This window comes from Apodemus sylvaticus, chromosome 10 (genome assembly GCF_947179515.1).
Source record: "Apodemus sylvaticus chromosome 10, mApoSyl1.1, whole genome shotgun sequence".
Classification (NCBI taxonomy): domain Eukaryota; kingdom Metazoa; phylum Chordata; class Mammalia; order Rodentia; family Muridae; genus Apodemus; species Apodemus sylvaticus.
Window position 1 is genome coordinate 96,719,152 of NC_067481.1, and position 18,076 is coordinate 96,737,227.

General features: G+C 51.4%; 2 protein-coding genes across 2 annotated transcripts; both read right to left on the bottom strand.

Moving 5' to 3' along the window:
• Positions 1-986: 986 nt before the first annotated feature.
• Msrb1 (methionine sulfoxide reductase B1) lies at positions 987-6,043 on the bottom strand. The gene is made up of 5 exons (XM_052196683.1): positions 5,914-6,043; positions 3,910-4,058; positions 3,341-3,455; positions 1,808-1,839; positions 987-1,416 (listed from the first exon to the last, which is right to left on the bottom strand). The coding sequence occupies exons 1-4, from the start codon at positions 5,966-5,968 to the stop codon at positions 1,808-1,810; spliced, it is 351 nt and encodes a 116-aa protein (XP_052052643.1). The 5' UTR covers positions 5,969-6,043; the 3' UTR covers positions 987-1,416.
• A 490-nt stretch (positions 6,044-6,533) lies between these two features.
• Positions 6,534-17,284, bottom strand: Rpl3l (ribosomal protein L3 like). Its single transcript, XM_052195986.1, has 10 exons — positions 17,198-17,284; positions 16,668-16,860; positions 11,440-11,608; positions 10,346-10,481; positions 8,952-9,138; positions 8,702-8,862; positions 8,428-8,529; positions 7,138-7,233; positions 6,813-6,932; positions 6,534-6,656 (listed from the first exon to the last, which is right to left on the bottom strand). The coding sequence occupies exons 1-10, from the start codon at positions 17,282-17,284 to the stop codon at positions 6,600-6,602; spliced, it is 1,308 nt and encodes a 435-aa protein (XP_052051946.1). The 3' UTR covers positions 6,534-6,599.
• Between the last annotated feature and the right edge of the window lie 792 nt (positions 17,285-18,076).

Below are 18,076 nucleotides of genomic sequence, written 5' to 3' on the forward strand. Positions count from 1 at the left end.
GTTCGCTTACTTTTCCCTCAACATAGAAATCCCAGAGCATGAATCCCCCCCCCCCCCACACACACACACACAATCAAGACTGGGACCACTGAGGTCATCCGGAGTGGCAGCCCCTGTGGGGTTCAGCCTGTTGCTATGTATTGTAATGCTAAACACTGGCCCCAAGGTCTAACTGCCCCAGGGGCTAGAGAATCCTCACTTACTCCAAGTAGTGCTATGTGACCTTGCTCCTTAATTTAAAATTATTGGTTGGAATAAAGATGACTACAGCCTATAGCTGGGCAGAAGAGAGGTAGGTTGGGTTTCAGTTCCTGAGCACTGGGTGTGAAGCAGAGACCGCAAGGAAGGAAGAGAGGAGGAGGCACTGTGGCTAGCTACCCCATGAACCGTGAAAAAAAGGCCGGCCGTGAGGGCTGGCCAATTGGAATGGGAGTGGTCCAAGCAGAACATGGCAAATTGTAATTTGAGGTTATTGACAGGGAAGAAAACATAATAGCATAGAGGGCTGATATCTATCCAGCTTTGGTGCTATTAAGGCTTATGTCTTTTATCGGGAAACTGAATGATCAAAGGTGGGGTAGTAACCCCCTATTAGTATTAATTTATTACCACACCAAGCCCCAGCTGATCAGCAGGCAGTATCGCCAGAGAAGGCCCCACCTCCCTTCCTTCCTGAGGGACGACTCACCAGTGGGACAGGTACAGCCAGTCTTATTCACAAGAAGGCCTTGAGCCTAGAGAGTCTCCAGGCAGATGTTTCAAACTCCTGCAGTCCCGGCCCCTGCCTGGCTCTTCCAAGCTTCAAGACTGTCAAACCTACACCCTCTTCCTCCTGGCTTTGAGCCGGTTGAAGGGAGACAAACCTCCCCCTAGGGCTCTAGCAGATGCTGGGCATTGTTTAAACACTGTTAAAATCAAGTCAAATATGGTGGCGCTTAGAAACCTAGTTCAGTCCCTAGTACTGAAACAAACAGACAGCAACTGGCTCAGGCTTGCTGTTTATTGATGCCTACCTGATCACGCCAGTGAGGAATCAAGGGGGGTGGGTCTCAACGCCACCCACTCTCCCTGATGTCAAGAGCTGCCAAGCACACACAATAAGGGACAGTGGCTTTCTCTTGGGAGGGACACGGAGTGGTGAGAGCAGGGTCCCCACCACGCCCCTGGCCAGCTCATGGGCAACAGTCGCTTCCCCAAGCCAGAGTGAGGCCAGAGAAGCCTGCAGACTGTGAAATGGAGTTTGTTTCCTCTGCCAGAAGACAAGGATCCAAGAGACCCCTGCATCAGCCCGCTCCCCTCCTCGAAGGTCACAGGTTATCACCACCCTGGCTGGCATGGAAGGATTTAACCAGAGCAGATCATACGGTGACTGAGGCTGGAACGGCTGGCCAGGGCAGTTCATCCACAGTCCATCTCCTGCAGAGCCCAGAGGAGACAGGCACAAGCTTTAGTGAGGGCCAGGGCACATCCCCAGAACGGAGCGCCACGGGGGTAAGTGTGACAGCAAAGGAGATTGGGGGCAGAGTGAGGGTCGTTCGGAGACGACCTGAACCGAGTCTCCTACAGGCTCAAAACAGTCCATGTCTTAGCCCTGTCTCCAGGCTCATCACGGTGGAACAGTGGAGACTTAACAAAAATTGTCTCCTCTAAATTGGTTCCGTCTAGAGACAAGGAAGCGACGGGAGCCTTTCTGGTGCTTCAAACGCTTCCTCCCAGCCCCCCAGGACTGAATGCCCAGGGTTCTGACAGTATCGCGGGGCTGCCGGATGGGCAGTAGCATGCTCATCTGGCAGAGAAAACCGCTCACCTAGTGGCCCTGGGAGGCAGGAGCTTCTTTGCCTGGAAAAGGAGGGGAGAGAGAACACATCAAGGTTAAGTCATGCTTCCGCTGGGCGCGACGGCTTGTATCTGTGAGCCCAGCTGAGGCTGAGGCAGGGGATTCGAGAGGAGTGGTCAGAAAGTGCTATATAAGGTCCAGGCCACTCTGAGCTAGAGAAGAGACCCAATCTCAAAAGTACTAAAGCCTATTAGGAGGCAGAGGCAGGTAAATCTCCTTGAGTTCAAGGACAGCCAGGGCTATATAGGAAGACCTTGCACTCTGGAGACAGAGGCAGGAGGAATCTCTGAGTTGGAGGCCAGCCTGGTCTACAGAACTAGTTCCAGGACAGCCAGGGCTACACAGAGAAACCCTGTCTCAAAAACAAAAACAAAATGGAAAAACAAACAGATGAACAAACAAAAAAAACCTAAAAAGCTAAACGCAGGAATTGCAAGATGTCTCTGCGAGTAAAAGGCTCACGGCAGCCACGCCTAGCGACCTGAGTCTGGTCCCTGGGACTTGCAGTGGAGGCCAAGAACCGATTCCCACACACGGTCCTCCGACTTTCACCACAGGCAGCACCGTGCACGCACTCACACATACACTAAGTAAACTAAAATGCACTCTGGGGGGTGGGGGGCTGGGAAGTCAGTCGGGCTGCTCTTCCACACGGCCAGTGTCATCCCCAGCACCCACATGGTGGCTCACAACCATCTGTAACTCCAGTACTGATGCCTTCTTCTGGCTCTGTGGACACTGCATGCACCCATGTGGTGCACAAGAAACACACGCAGTCAAAACACCCACATACAGTGAACAAAAATAAAGAGTGGGAAAAAAGGAATGTTTCTGAAAAAGTGTTAAAAGAGAACAAATATCATGATTCAGACTCCAGGCCACCAGAAAGACCCAGGGACCCAGGTCAAAGCCCTCTGCCTCCTGCTCATTTCATGACATCTACAGGGGAACCCGGTCTCTCCTCCACCAGCCACAGAGAAAATCCCAGGCCATTCCAGACTGTTTATCCACCCCACCTAAGGCAACTGGCAGCAGCTGTTTCTTGAAGGCTCTATTTTGCAGATCCTAGGGCCACAGCCCTTGGCCACTACTAAAAACATTGATTAAAACGTTTTATTGAGTTGTTACTTTGTGCTAGGCCCCAGGGGCCCACATTCAGTTGTCCTCTGCCACTGTGTGATAGAAAATAGGCTGCCATACCCACTATAACAAGGAATGACAGGTGCTCGGGGTCATGGCAGATCCTCAGCCTTGACTTACCCTACATCCCACCGATTCCAGCCACACAGAAAGGCCAGGCCTACAGAGAAAACCCCTCACATGCCCTCCCCGAGACGTTCCCCTATGAGACACCCCCTGGTCCTATCCTTCAGCTGGCTTTTCCGGTGCCACTGCCAGGTGGGTTTATCTTGCGCTGGCCGGCAGACAAGCATACACAGCCTGCCTGCTTGTTCCACCTTCCCTGGTTACAACAGGCTGGCTCCAGCTGCTACAGGTGCTCACCTTTAGGGATGAACTTCAGGGAGCTGCTGAATATTCAGAACCGCGATTGTCCCCGTTTGGGGCCGTCATTCAGGAACTCGTGGCCCAAACCATTGCCACACTTGCCACAGGACACCTGGGAAATCGCACACACGGTCAGTCTCCTGCCTGCCGCAGATAGAACGTGCTCCCACCACCTGCCCATTTCCCACGGGGTGGGGCCTGTGCAGGGAAGCTGTCCGGCAGCTCATGATCCCTCAGAATACCAGCACTCTCACACTCTCGGGTGCAGCTGGGTGTGGTAATCCATGTCTTTAATCCCAGCACTCGGGAGGCAGAGCCAGGAGGATCTCAGAATTAAAGTCCAGCCTGCCCTACAAAATGAATTCCAGGACAGCCTGGGCTACACAGAGAAAACAACAACAACAACAACATGGAGTGCCACCGCCCCAGCTGAAGATGGAGATCTGGGGTAACCTCAGAAGGGAGCAAAGGAAGAAAGGTGTGACTAGCTCCAAGAACCCCCCACCCCCGCCACCCCCACCCTCACCCTCACCCCCGCCAGCACTCACCAGGGCTACCACACCCACCTTTAAAGCTTCCGGCCGGTTCTTCTCGGGGCACTTGGCCACACTGTCTGCGTGGATGGTCTCGGTGAATGCTGGCCACGGGGAGGAATGTGCGTACTTCGAGCGACTGGAGAACAACTCGTAGCCGCACTTGGCGCACACGTAGACACCTGTAGCCGAGGATGAGCCAAAGCAGAGAGGCACTGACCCGCTCTGTCTAGAGTAAGCTTCCTTGACCTCGGACCCGGAAATGGCACTGCCAGCACGGAGCCCACTGTGGTGGGAGACCATTCACCACCCACGCATCCCGCCCCGCCCCCCAGCCCATCGATTGGCTCTGGCGTAGACGGCCCCCAGCAAGGCCTGGCTGAGTTACCAGAGACCAAAAGTCACTCTTTCGGCCCATTTCAGCTGCTCTCAGTGGCCCCCGGGGCATTTTCTTGGTTAATGATTGATGTGGGAGGACCCAGCTCACTGAGGCGGTGCCACCCTGAGCAAGTGATCTAGGCTGTAAAAAAAAGGTAGCCAAGCGAGCCAGTAAACGGTCTCTGTTGAGTCCCCGCCGCCTCCAGGTTCCCACCTTGCTTTCCCTCAGTGGTGGACAGTGACTTGAAAACTGAAACGAACCCCTTCCTCCTCAGATGGTTTTTGATCAGTGTTTTATCACAACAGAGAAGCAAACTAGGCCAAGTCTTCCAGCGTAGCCCAGGCTAGCCTGAAACTATGTAATCCAGGCTGACCTCAAATTTAAGGCGATCCTTCTGCCTGAGCCTCCTATATCCTGGGATTACAAGTGTGGACCACCACACGCGGCTAACATTTCCACTTACAGACGGTGGAAAGTTTGGTGCTGCAGTTTGTGGCCAAGAGAAAACCCTAGAAATCTGACTATAGCCTCCTTTTACCCCTGGACAAGCTCCACACAGCAGGGCCCCTGACTGCCAGAGTAACCATTTGGTCCTCTCTCTCAAGTGGGCATCTCTGCTAGTCAACGGTCTTGGATCCCCATGGATCCTCAGTCGTGGGCCTGCGCTCTGAGCAGGCATAGACTGGCCCTAGGGAACAGTGTCCCAAGCCAAATAGGGAACCCCAGAAAAACAACGGCTAGGAAGAAAGGTTTCAATCTGTCCCCAGAAGATCACATGAGTGGAAGGTGTAAGTATGCTTGCAAAACTGAATTACATAACTGCTTGAAAGACTTCAAAAATGGGAACCTGTGGGGTACTGAATCATCCTGTCACCCACCACCTGAGGACAGACACCCTGGAGTGTGACCTGTTCATTCAGCCTGTGTCGGGAACTGGAGAGGAAGCAAAACCGAGTGGAGTGTCTCACTTTCCAGGGCTGCCTGAAGGCAACTGGAGTGCTACAGCCAAGAGGAAATCAAAGGAGGCCCCTTCCCAGCAGCCCCATATCACAACTGGCTTACACAGGTGCCCAGTGTCACAGCCCAGTCCTCTAGAGGACTGACATCCAACAGATCCCGCCCCAAGGACGCCAGTGCCATACTTTTTACCAAATTAGTCCAGATCAGCACAACCCAGCAAGAAGGGGACCAAGCATCGTCTCTCACAGTACTGGCCAAACTTCATTTATGCTGGCAAGAACCCACTGACAACCACCCCAGAGGGCGGAGAGACACCTGGGACAGCACATTCAGGGGCTGAACGGAAAGTGCAGAGCTTGCCCGCTCCCAACGCTGACCTTGGACCACACACCACCATCATTCCGCTCCAAAGCTCCGACCACTCTGAAACCACCCGCTGGCACCATCCCCAAGCATCTGGCCCAGAGAATCCCCCCCCCCCGAGAGATCTGCAATGAAGTTCAAGCCCTGTCCCCCTCGAGAACAAAGACTACGGAATGTCCCTTCTCCTCTCAAGTCCTCCGGCTCCAGGATGCCCTGGCCAGCCAGCTGTCTTTCCCAAGCTCGCTTCTCCGCGGCAACCGCTCTAGCCCAGTTCTGGTTCCGGAACTCCACAGCCCCTCAGGAGGCGATGTCTGCTTTAAAGACACAGGGTGTACCTGGCTCGAAGTGATTCTGGAAAACCTCGCCACCGAAGAAGCTGCAGAACGACATGGTTGCGACGGGACAGGCAAAGGCTCCCCCGCCAGGACCCGTATTGCCCTGAGATCTAGACTCAAACCTCAATCACCAATCGCTTTCCGGTTCGCCATAAGCCCCGCCCCTAGAGAAGACCAGTCACTCCAGGATTCCCCATAGCCGCCTCTTGGCAGTCCCGCCCTCAACAAGTCTCTCCTCCCCTAGGCCCTAAACTCCACCCATCCAGCCAAGCTTACCCAGGGACCAGGTCCTCACTTCCGCCTCCGGAAGGTCCGGGAGAGCCACTCCCAGGAAGCTTAGCTCTTCAGATGGAGGCTAGACCTATGCGAAGCTCCCGTAGAGCGGCTAGGCTGCGAGCACAGTGGTACTATCCCAATGGTCATAGCTACTGCTAATGCCCTTGTGCAACTGGAGTGGAGGCACATCCACCCAACTCTCTCTCTAGTCCTCTCTAATCCAGCGCTAAACCTTGCGCCCGCGTTTTGGATCTCCCAACCCTCTGATCCAGGCTTAAGAACTACATCAGGCCTCCCAGGGAATGTGGAAGAGAGACAGACAGAGAGGGTTGTTCAAGGCTTTATTGAACAAAAAGGACAGGACAGACAGCAAGAGCACTCCATCCCGGGTATGCGCCATTCCAGGCATCTTAGATGTTTCCCGAGGTCTCTGGTTTCTCTTTCTCCAGATGTTTCTTTTGGGGACCCTGGTTACGGTGAGAAGACAGGATGAGCGTTAGGAGAGTCAGTCAAGAAATACTACTACCTATGACCAGCGTCAGGGCTACCCAGGGCCTGCTCTACTAGTCTGCTAAAAAGCCCCTTTCTTCTTGTTCCTCTCGCGAACAAGTCGACTAGCTCACCATGAAGGCCCTCTTCTCCTGAGCTGTCTGGAAACATCCGTGGCCAAACTTAGATGTGGTGTCGATAAACTTGAGCTCAATGTTCTCCAAGGCCCTGCGGCTGTGGTGCACCAGGAGGGACTGGGTATCGGAGAGAGAAAAGATGTCGAGGACAGAGGCTCCCCCACACACACACTCCTCCTGTGACCTCCAGGTCACACCAGGGAGGGCTCAGTCCATCACTTTCTCTTGCCAGACCCCTTCCTTTACTCTCCCACTGGCCGGCACAACCCACCACAGAGCAGGCTACTGGAGTCCACTCCCCTGCTTGCCACGTGGCACTGACCTTCCTCAGCGTGATCACGCGCTTCTTGGTACCAGCAATGCAGCCCTTTAACATGACGAAGTCATTGTTCACATCTCCATAGTGGGGGAAGCCACCCTACAGGGAGACAGACCGCACCAAGACAGAAACAGGGCAGCTGAGTTAGGAGGTTGTGGTGGAAAGGAGCCCTACACGCTGCAGACCCCAGGGTGCAGGGACAGTGCGCTCACACTGGATCGCTTGCTGGAGGGCAGCAACATCTCAGCTGCATACTAAGTATTTTTCCTGTGTCACCTCATTTAACAATATGCCTTTTTGTGGGGACACCCATGCTCAGAAGTTTGGGATTGCTGAGTATGGCCGTATACACTTGTAAATCCAGCACTTGAGAGGGTGACATGAGATCACTTTGAGTTGAAGGCCAGCTCGGGTACCAGTGAGCCCCTGACTCAGTTTGACAAATTCTAGACCAGCAAGCATGAGTCCCTGTGTTCCATCCTGAGTACTACATTAAAAAACAGTTTTAGCCGGGCGGTGGTGGCGCACGCCTTTAATCTCAGCACTTGGGAGGCAGAGGGAGGAGGATCGTTTGAGTTTGAGGCCGCCCTGGTTTACAAAGCAAGTTCCAGGACAGCCAGTGCTACACATAAAAACAACAAAACAGGATACAAGCTCTCAGCACCCAGATGGTAGAAAAAGGAGGTTCAGAGGCTAGAGAGATGACTCAGAGGTTAAGAGCACTGACTCCTGAGATCAATTCTCAGCAACCACATGGTGGCTCATAACCATCTATACTGTCATCTGGTGGCCTCCTCTCGCCTGCAGGCATGCTTGCAGGCAGAACACTGTATACATAATAAATCTTTATTTTTCAAAGAAGGAAAGGAAAAGGAGGTTTTTAAGGTCATCCTCAGCCATATATGGAGCTGCAGGCCAACCTGGGCTACATGAAAAGCTGTATATTTAAAAAAAAAAAAAAAAAAAGGCAGACTCGTGCTTCCAGTTCCACGGCTATTCCCTTCTGGCTCGGGGCTGCTTCCTGGGCCTCCATACTCCATGGCCACAGAGTACAAGCTCCTCACGGGTTATGAGGAACAAGCGAAGACTGAGGCTTCCAAGTGTGTGCTCGCTGGCATATCAGGCCTCCCAGCACTCCCTCCTGCCGGGACCCGCGGCCTAGTCTGTGTGTGGGGTGACATCCAGGTGTATAAAACACATGGAGCTCTTCAGGTACGGTAGCACCCAAAGGGAGCTAGCGCCTGTCCCCTGGTCCCCATCAGATGCCATTTGGCAGGCTGGCCAGGTTCTCACCAGGGGTGTGATAGACTTGTCGGTTACGTCATAGCTGGTAGATGCGTTGTTTCTGACCATCTTCCCATCTTCCATGTGCAGCCCCCGGCCAATGCGGTAGATCTGGCAGGAAAACAGCACAGTATGGACCGGAGGTAGGTTCTGGGGCTAGCAACATGGCCAGTCACACGCTCAGCCCACAGGCTCAGACTCTGGAAGTAGTAATATTTCATGAACCCAATCCGTGCTTGAGTCACGCTGTGCCACTAGAGAGCCCTCAGAGTTATGGGCTCACCTTTTTGTTCAGCTCCGTACGGTGGTGGTAACCCTTCTGCCCAGCCCGGGCGATGGAGCAGCCTACTCGGGCAGGGTGCCAGGCACCAATGCAGGCCACCTTGCGCAGGCCTTTGTGGGTCTTCCTCGGAAGCTTCTTGGTGTGCCAACGACTGGTGACCCCTGCAAGTGGGAAGGGCTAGAGGCTAAGAGGCAACTGCGGCCCCCACTAATCAGTCTTCCTGAAAGCCGCTGTCTCTACCAGGCCCTACCTTTAACACCCCGGCCCTTGGTGACAGCGATGACATCAATAACCTCACTCTGGCTGAACACACTGTGCACAGGGACCTGCTTCTCTAGCCGTGCCTGAGCCCACGCCACCTTCTCAGCCACAGTGCCACCATTCAGCTGAATCTCCATGATGTGGGCCTTCTTCTGCCGAAAGGGCAGCAGCCTCATCTGTGAGACACAGAAGGAAGGTCAGTCCGCAGTCCCCACACACCTACCGATGGCTAGCCCACTAGAAACCTGTGTTTATCCACAGACATTACTGCATTCCTGACATGCGCTGGGTGCTGAACATGCAGCATAGATGGGCGCAGACAGCATCCCGCATCTCAGGGAGTCTCGCCGTCTACACCAGCTACTACCAGATAAAAGCCAAGTAATCTCTTGGGGTAGGGGCTCAGTGTTCTGATGGGCTACGGGCAGCACTTCCGGTGGAGTGGTCGGGGGAGGACTCTCGATGAAGTGACCAATGACGGCAACAAACTCACTAGGCAGAGATCCGAGTGAGTTTACGCAAGCAGCGTGTGAAAAGGCCCTGTGTCGGGGAAGACTTTGGTGGGACAGAGAAGAGACCGGTCTGACCAGGTGGGAACTGGAAGATGTCCAAGTCAGGTAGATACTGGAATGGGCTCCAACATCTTTCCAAGTGTGGGTTGCTAACTAGACCATCCAACAGGGCTCTGGCTCCTGTGAGCACACAAGCTAAGAGGGCATACGGGTGGAAACAGACCAGTTAGACCACAGCATAGTGTCCAGCAAGTGTTTATAGAGTTCCCGCTGTATGTTAGGCTTGTGGTAAGTCCTGAGGCCCACCGGGAATTAGACGAGTGCGACCCCTGCCTCTACGGCCTCTGAAGGTCACACTGAAGAACGTCACGCACTGACTTGCTCACCCTTAAGCATCAAGTGACAGTAACAAGCCTGTGTTCTGAGGGCAGCGGGAGGTGCCAGAGGGGAGTGGGGATGGGGTTTGTTGTTACAGTGCCTGGGGAACACTTCCCCAAAGACAAGATTCCTAAGAATATTCCAGAATGAGTGTTCTGGCTACAGTCCAGTCGACATCAAGCTGGACCCTGGGTACGGCCAGTTCTCCATGCTGGACTTGCGGCTGGAGACTCAAGCCTTTCAGGACATCTGGGGGTCTGAGTGGTCCATGGGGCACTGTAGCTGTTGACGTCACTGAAGTATAACATCGCAGGCCAGTGACCTCTCAACTCTGGGTCAAGAATGGCCTGTGAGGTGGCTAGCCACATCTTGATCCTGTTCCCAGGGCTGGTGCTATTTTTAAGCTGACATTTGTTGGGCACTTGGTTTAGGGGGTGGAGGATGGGGAAAGTGCCCGACGGTGGAACGGGCTGAAGTTGGGGGCTGGGCTGACCTGGGTGTGGACGATGACCCTAATGACCTTGCAGTACTTCTTCATGGCAGCAAAGTCTTTCTGCAGCTGCTTCTTGCCGTCAGCGTCTCGCCACCTCTTGCAGGCTTTGGTAAAGGCTTTCTTCTTACTCTTGTGCCTGAGCAACACACACAGAATGCTCAAGACCCAGCCAGGAAGCTCCCTGCGCTATTCTGCCTGCTTTTCCCCATCCGCAGCCCACCAAGCAAGAGCCCTGGCCTAGGACCCCCACCCTAGCCCTAGCCAGGGCTTCTTCCCATGACCCTCCCTGATCATTTCTCCCCCTCTCTTCCTTACCCGTCTGTCCCTTTCCCCCCTCTTTCTATGTGTGTGGATGTGGGTGTGTTTCAAGAGGGTCCCAATATGTCACGGAGGCTGGGCTAATACTCCAGATTCCTCTCAAGCGTTGGGATTACAGGAATGCATGCGCCCAGCAGTGATCGAGCCTCTGGAGTCTCCCTTACGCCATGAGCAGGTGCCGTGCCTCCAGCTAAGCAGACTCCCTTCCCAGCCCTTACCTGAGCTCTAGAAGGTAAATGAGACGCATCCTAGAGATGGAGAAGCCAAAGTCTGGGATAAACGGCCCACTCATGACACAAACAATAAAAGCTCTGGAGTGAGCAGAGGTCCTGAGTTCAATTCCCAGCAACCACATGATGGCTCACAACCATCTATACAGCTACATTGTACTCATATACATAAAGTAAATAAACAAATCTTTTTTAAAAATCCTAATGACTTTAAGTTTTTACACTTATTTATATATGGTGTGTATACTTGTGTACAAATACCACAGTGCACAAATGGTCAGAGGACAACACAAGAGACAGTTCTCTCCTCTCACCCTGTCCTGGGGAATCTCACACAGGTTAGCAGCAAACACCTTGAGTCATCTCACCAGCCCAACCCTGAAGATGTGTATATCTTTTTCCTCCTCTTTCTGGATCCCAGTGTCCTCTCCCGCTCTCTAATGCATACTCCTTCCTGTCCTGCTGAATTGAAGGCACCACACACACTATCTGCCTGGGCAAGTCTCCCTATCCTTCCACCACTCCCGCACAGGGCTGGGATCTCACCAGTCCTTGTAGAAACGCCGTCGGCACTCATCGCTGAGGTGTTCGGCAAAGATGGTCTTGAAGCTCCTCAGGCCTCTCGGAGTGGCCACATAGCCCACCACACCCACCACCACCAGCGGTGGCGTCTCCACAATTGTCACAGCTTCTACCTCCTCTCGCTTAGAAATTTCTGTTTAGACCAAGGGACAGGATTTGTGGAGAACCTTCTCAGCCAATGGGGAAGGAAGCAAGTAGGCCACCACCTAAGCAAGGCAGCCCAAGCGACACAGCTGTTTCCTGAATGGCTGTAGTTAGGCCACCACATAAGCTTTGGGGTTTACTTTACTAAATATAGTTTCATAAGCTCCAGGAAAACCTAGAAACCCATCATTTCATGAATAGTCTTAGGCTGCATGGCTTTCATCATGGGGTTTTGTTTACTTGGTATGTTGTCTGGGGTTTTGGCTTGGTTTGGTTTAGGCTGACTTTGAACTTGCTATGTAGCTGAGGACAGTCTTGAATTTCTGATGCTCCTGTCTCCACCTCCCAAGTGTTGGGATTATGGGGGTCAGTCACCGTGCTCAACTGAAGTGTATGTTCTCAAAATGAAAGGAAGGAAAGAGCCGGGCGGTGGTGGCACACGCTGTAATCCCAGCACTCGGGAGGCAGAGGCAGGAAGATTTCTGAGTTCGAGGCCAGCCTGGTCTACAGAGTGAGTTCCAGGACAGCCAGGGCTATACAGAGGAACCCTGTCTCGAAAAACCAAATCCAAAAAAAAAAAAGGAAGGAAAGAAGGAAACTGGCAGAAAGGGAGGCAAAAAGGCAAAAAGGAGAGAGGAAGAAGGAAAAGAAGCAATGAGAGAAAGGGAGAAGAGAAGGAGATAAATCAGAAAGGGGTACAGACATGGGAGAAGGAAGGAAAGAAGGGAGGGAGACGGGACGGGGGAGCAAGATGGAAGGGAGTGAAAGAGGAAGAGAGAACGAGAGGAAGGGAGACCCAAGACAGAGGGAAGGAAACAAGCACAGTGGGAAAGAATGGAGAAAGCAAAGGTGGCCAGGCTTCTACCACAATGAAAGAGGGAAGACAGGCCCTCCACAGCAAGAGAGAACAGAATGTGCATTGCCAAGGGGCTGGAGACGGCCAGAGTGCAGGATGCTATCTAAGGACATTGTATAGCATAGTTATACGATACATAACATAGTTTCCTCCTGGCACCATGGCTGACACCTTCCTAAAGCTGTGACCTGTAATAAGTTCCTCCTGTTGTGCTGACCCCCAACCATAAAATTATTTTTGTTGCTACTTCATAACTATAATTTTGCTACTGTTATGTAAATATCTGTGTGTTCTGGTGATCTTAGGCAACCCCTGTGAAAGGGTCATTCAACCCCCAAAGGTGGACCCACAAGATGAGAACCACTGTCCTAGATTAAAGCCATCCATTTTGGGAGCTGGGTGGGGTGGTATATGACTTTAGTTCCAGTATTCAGAGGCAGGCTGATCTCTGAGTTCAAGATCAGCCTGGTCTACAGAGTGATTACAAGAACATCTAGGACCACACAGAGAAAACTGTCTCAAAAACAAAAACCCGGCCGGGCGGTGGTGGTGCACGCCTGTAATCCCAGCACTCTGGGAGGCAGAGGCAGGCGGATTTCTGAGTTCGAGGCCAGCCTGGTCTACTGAGTGAGTTCCAGGATAGCCAGGGCAATACAGAGAAACCCTGTCTCCAAAACAAAAAACAAAAAACAAAAAACAAAAAACAAAAAAACAAAAAAAAAAAAACAACAACAACAACAAAAAAAAAAAAACCCTTCCATTTTAAAGGGAAACATTTTTTCAGGATTTTTTTAAAAAATATTTATTTATTTTTATGTACATTGGTGTCTTGCCTGCATGTTCCAGGACTTTCCTGGAACAGAAGTTATAGACACTTGTGAGCTGCCATGTAGGTGTTGGGAATTGAACTTGAGTCCTCTGGAAGAGCAGCTAGTGCTCTTAACTGCTGAGCTATGTCTCCAGCCCCTCAGTTTTTGAAGGGGTGGGTTTTAAGAGTTTCTCTGTGTAGCCCTGGCTCTCCTGGACCTCCTTCTGTAGACCAGGCTGGCCTGAAATTCACAGAGATCAGCCTGTCTCTACCTCCCAAGTATGGAATTAAAGCCAATGCACAACCATGCTAGGTTAAGAATCTACTTTGCGGCTGAAGGCTCATTGGTTAAGAGCATTGATTGCTCTTCCAGAGCAGAGTTCAATTCCCAGCAAACATGGAATTGGCTCACAACCTTCTGTATTGGGATCCAATGCTTTCTTCTGGTGTGTCTAAAGACACCCACCATGTACTTACAGACATTAAATAAATAAAAAAAAAATTTGTTTTTGTTTTTTGTTTTTGTTTTTGTTTTTTATTTGGTTTGTTTGAGACAGGGTTTCTCTCTGTAGCCCTGGCTGTCCTGGAACTCACTCTGTAGACCAGGCTGGCCTCAAACTCAGAAATCCACCTGCCTCTGCCTCCCAGAGTGCTGGGATTACAGGTGTGCGAATAAATCTTTTTTTAAAAAAATCTATTTTCGGGCTGGTGAGATGGCTCAGAGAGTAAGGGCACTGACTGCTCTTCAGGTCCTGAGTTCAAATCCCAGCAACCACATGGTGGCTCACTACCACCCATAATGAGATCTGACGCCCTCTTCTGGTGTGTGTAAAGACAGCTACAGTGTACTTACATATAATGAATAAATAAATCTTTGTTAAAAATATATTTTCAGCCGGGTGGTGGTGGCGCACACCTGTAATCCCAGCACTCTGGGAGGCAGAGGCAGGCAAATTTCTGAGTTCAAGGCCAGCCTGGTCTACAGAGTGAGCTCCAGGACAGCCAGGGCTATACAGAGAAACCCTGTCTTGAAAAAACCAAAAATATTTTTTTTCGATAAAATTGGGGAAAGCATGGGGGTCTAGAAAAGGGGAACTCATTTGAAATGTAAATAAAAAATTATATCGAATAAAAAAAATGGGGGAAAGCTGTTTACGGGGGCGGGGGGGATCAAACAACAGAACATTCTAAGATACTGAAAGGAAGAAAATAAAAACAGTAAGTAAACAACTTACTTCTGGAAGACTCTCAAACTGAACCGATTTCCTAGCATCCTCCCTCCATTAAAGACTGCTGTGCATCACACTGAGACAAGACAAAGTGCAAAACAAACTCTCAGACAAGCCCCGCCAACTGGAAGAAGCAGAGGCCAACCCAAAAGCCTAGTAGACACAGAGAGCAGCCGATCTGCCTAGAAGAGGCTCAAACTGACTGAGCAGCCTCGGAAGGCCACTCTCAGACCCACTGGGCTTCACGGGCTGCAGTGTGCTCTGCCTTCCCAGCCTCGGTGAGCCGTCACCCACGCTGGTTGGGGGCCTTGGTAAAGTTACAGCTGTCTTTGAGCTCCTGTAAGTCACCCCTCACCCACATTCCCGTAATAACCCCAGGAAAACTTAATCCCAGCACTCAGGACGCAGGCAGAAAGACGACCTGTGCGTCGGAGACGAAGCCTGGCCGTGATGACAGCACACATCGCGTATCCCAGGACTCTGGAAGCCGAGGCATTCAGATCTCTCTCCGAGTTAGAGGGAGCCTGGTTCCAGGCCAGCCAAGGCCTTATTTGGGGCTGGAGTGTACAGAGGACTCAGGTTCGATTCCCAGCACCCTCGTGGTGGGTCACAACCATCCATAACTCCAGTTCTAGGAGCAATGCCCTCTTCTGAACGCTGAGAACACCAACCATGCACAGATACACATGCAAGCCAAACACAAATCTAAAACATAAAAATAAGTAAAGAACAAGCTAACTGGTTAGGGAGACGATGGCTCAGTGGTTAAGAACACGCAGTGCTCTCTCATAGGTCCCAAGTCTGCTTCCTAGCACACTCGTTGGTTGACTTAGTGGTTTTGAGAGCCCAAAGTTACTTGGACTCTCTCTCCATCTTGGAACCAGCCTCTATCTTTATAAAAGAAAGAAAGAAAGAAAGAAAGAAAGAAAGGAAGGAAGGAAGGAAGGAAGGAAGGAAGGAAGGAAGGAAGAAAGAAAGAAAGAAGAAAAGGCCTAAAAAATTTAACCCACAGCTGAACCCAAGCTACACCCAAGTACCATGGTCAAGGCTCTGGCCTTGACCATAGTTATTCCTTAGGTACTTTATAACAACATTAGTCAGATGCCTCCGATCGTTTCAGACATACTTTCAGACCTTTCCTGACTATGTCAGGGTTTGCTTTGGAGCACTCTCCTGTTGGCTTACAATAGACGTTCAGTTAAATACTTTCCATGCTTGAGACCCCTTCACTTGCTTCTGTTTTCCTATAAAACCTTGCCCCTATGAGAGCTTAGGGCTGCTTCACCAAACCGTCCTATGGGTTTACAGTGAGTAAGTCCAAACTACAGTTTGTAACAAAGACTCTAGTGTGGTTACATTGAAAACAGCTCCTTAGCCGGGCAGTGGTGGCGCACACCTTTAATCCCAGCACTTGGGAGGCAAAAGCAGGTAGATTTCTGAGTTCGAGGCCAGCCTGGTCTACAGAGTGAATTCCAGGACAGCCAGGGCTACACAGAGAAACCCTGTCTCGAAAAAGAACCAAAAAGAAAAAAGAAAAATAAAAAAGAAAAGAAAGAAAGGAAGGAAGGAAGGAAGGAAGGAAGGAAGGAAGGAAGGAAGGAAGGAAGGAAGAAAACAGCTCCTTGGTAATCTTTTGAGGTTCACAAACACTTCCTGACACAACATTTTCTGTTGCTGTTAATAAAACATCATGATCAACAAGGCAGTGGTGGCGCACATCTTTAGTTCCAGCACTTGGGGAGGCAGAGGCAGGCAGATTTCTGAGTTAGAGGCCAGCCTGGTCTACAGAGTGAATTCCAGGACAGCCAGGGCTATACAGAGAAACCCTGTCTCAAAAACAAAGCAACAACAACAAAAAAGAAAGATATAAACATCATGACCAAATAAACTTATGGAAGAAAGGGTTTTTTGTTGTTGTGGATTACTTCCAATGCTATTTGTGTTAATTCGGCTCCCAAAATCACAGAGAAATCTGCACGTCCAGACACTGAGGGTCACTGCCTGTCCTGGGGGCAACACCTCTGGACAAAACATCATCTTTTCTGGGACCACAGCTCTACTTGAACGACCAGAGCACTTTCCGACTCCTAGAACCCTGACGATTCTAGTCCCAGCTCTGCCGTGTGTCCCCCGCCCCCACCCCTCAGCGACTCACTGAGTCCGGGTCGGTGCACTTCACGAAGGGTGTGGGTCATGCCGGCCTTGTAGCCCAGGAAGGCTGTGAGGTGCACAGGCTGGCTGGGGTCATCCCGAGGCCAGCTCTTCACCTTGCCCCGGTGCCGCCGGCTCCTCTTGTGGGGCAGGAAGCCCAGGTGTCCATGTCGAGGGGCAGAGAACTTCCGGTGGGACTAGGGATAGGAGGAAAGTTCTTTACTGAAATCTCCCTAGGGGTGGCTTCAGGTTGAGTCAGGATACTCAACACCCCCATGCCCCACCCCACCTACGATTCAGGCTAGAGGCCTGAGGGAGAGGTCCAGGCAGTCCTCGGTGCTACCTCCTCCATACACAAAGAAGAGACAGAAGATAATGGAGATTTAGGGTCTGGGTCTCTAAACCATGGGCTTCCTGCCCCTGTGTACCTAACCTGGCAAGACCTGCAAGGGTCCTCAGGCAGTAAGATAGAGCAGCAGCTGTGACCTATCCATCTCTTGCCCCAAGTCCTGGCACTTGGCTGCCTCTTCAAACCCATTCCTCACAGTTCCAAGACTGTCCCTGCCCCCTGCCCCCGGAACGCCAGTTCTGTTCAGGGTGTAGCCCCAGCCCACTAACCATGGCCGATCCCTGCAGGTTAGGAAGGGGCCTCCCCACCAGGCACCAGAGGTCAAATGACAGAGCTAGAGCACTCAGCAGCCAGATCCCAGATTTAGCACCTGGCAGGCTCCTTGGCCAGCTCCTGTAGCCAACATAGCTTTTGGTGCCAGCAAAAAACCTGGGAGGGGCATTAGATAGGCAGCTCACAGTGGTGAGAACACCTGGGACCAGGGATAGCATCCCCCCCACCCCCATGGTCCTGGGGAACTGGGTGATGACTCTCCAAAGACAAGGACCACTGTGACCTGATGAGGGATCCTGTTCTTAGCCCACAGCCAGAAGGAAAATCTTAAGACTCATAAATCTTAGTCTCCTGGCCTGAGAGTTGTAGGCTATAATTCTCCATTGCTGCAATAAAGACCCCGTGATTGATTCTGGAGAGACAGCTCAGCAGTTAAGAGAACTATCTGTTTTTCCTATGGACCCAAGTTTAATTACCAGCACCCACATGATGGCTCACAATGTAATTCCAGTCTCTGGGGATCCAAAGTCTTCTTGCGGCCTTTATGGGCACTGCATGCATGTGGGGCAAAGACATACATGCAGGCAAAACATTCCTACATAAAAAATAAAAAATATTAAAAAATACAAAAAAATTAAAGGCATCATAATGAAAAGCACCTTGGGGAGGAAAGCGTTTATTTGGCTTACACATGTTGATCACAGTCTACCATTGAGATAAGCCAAGGCAAAACTCAAGTCAAAAACTTGAAGAAACTGAAGTAGAAACGGGGTGGTAGTGGCACATGTCTT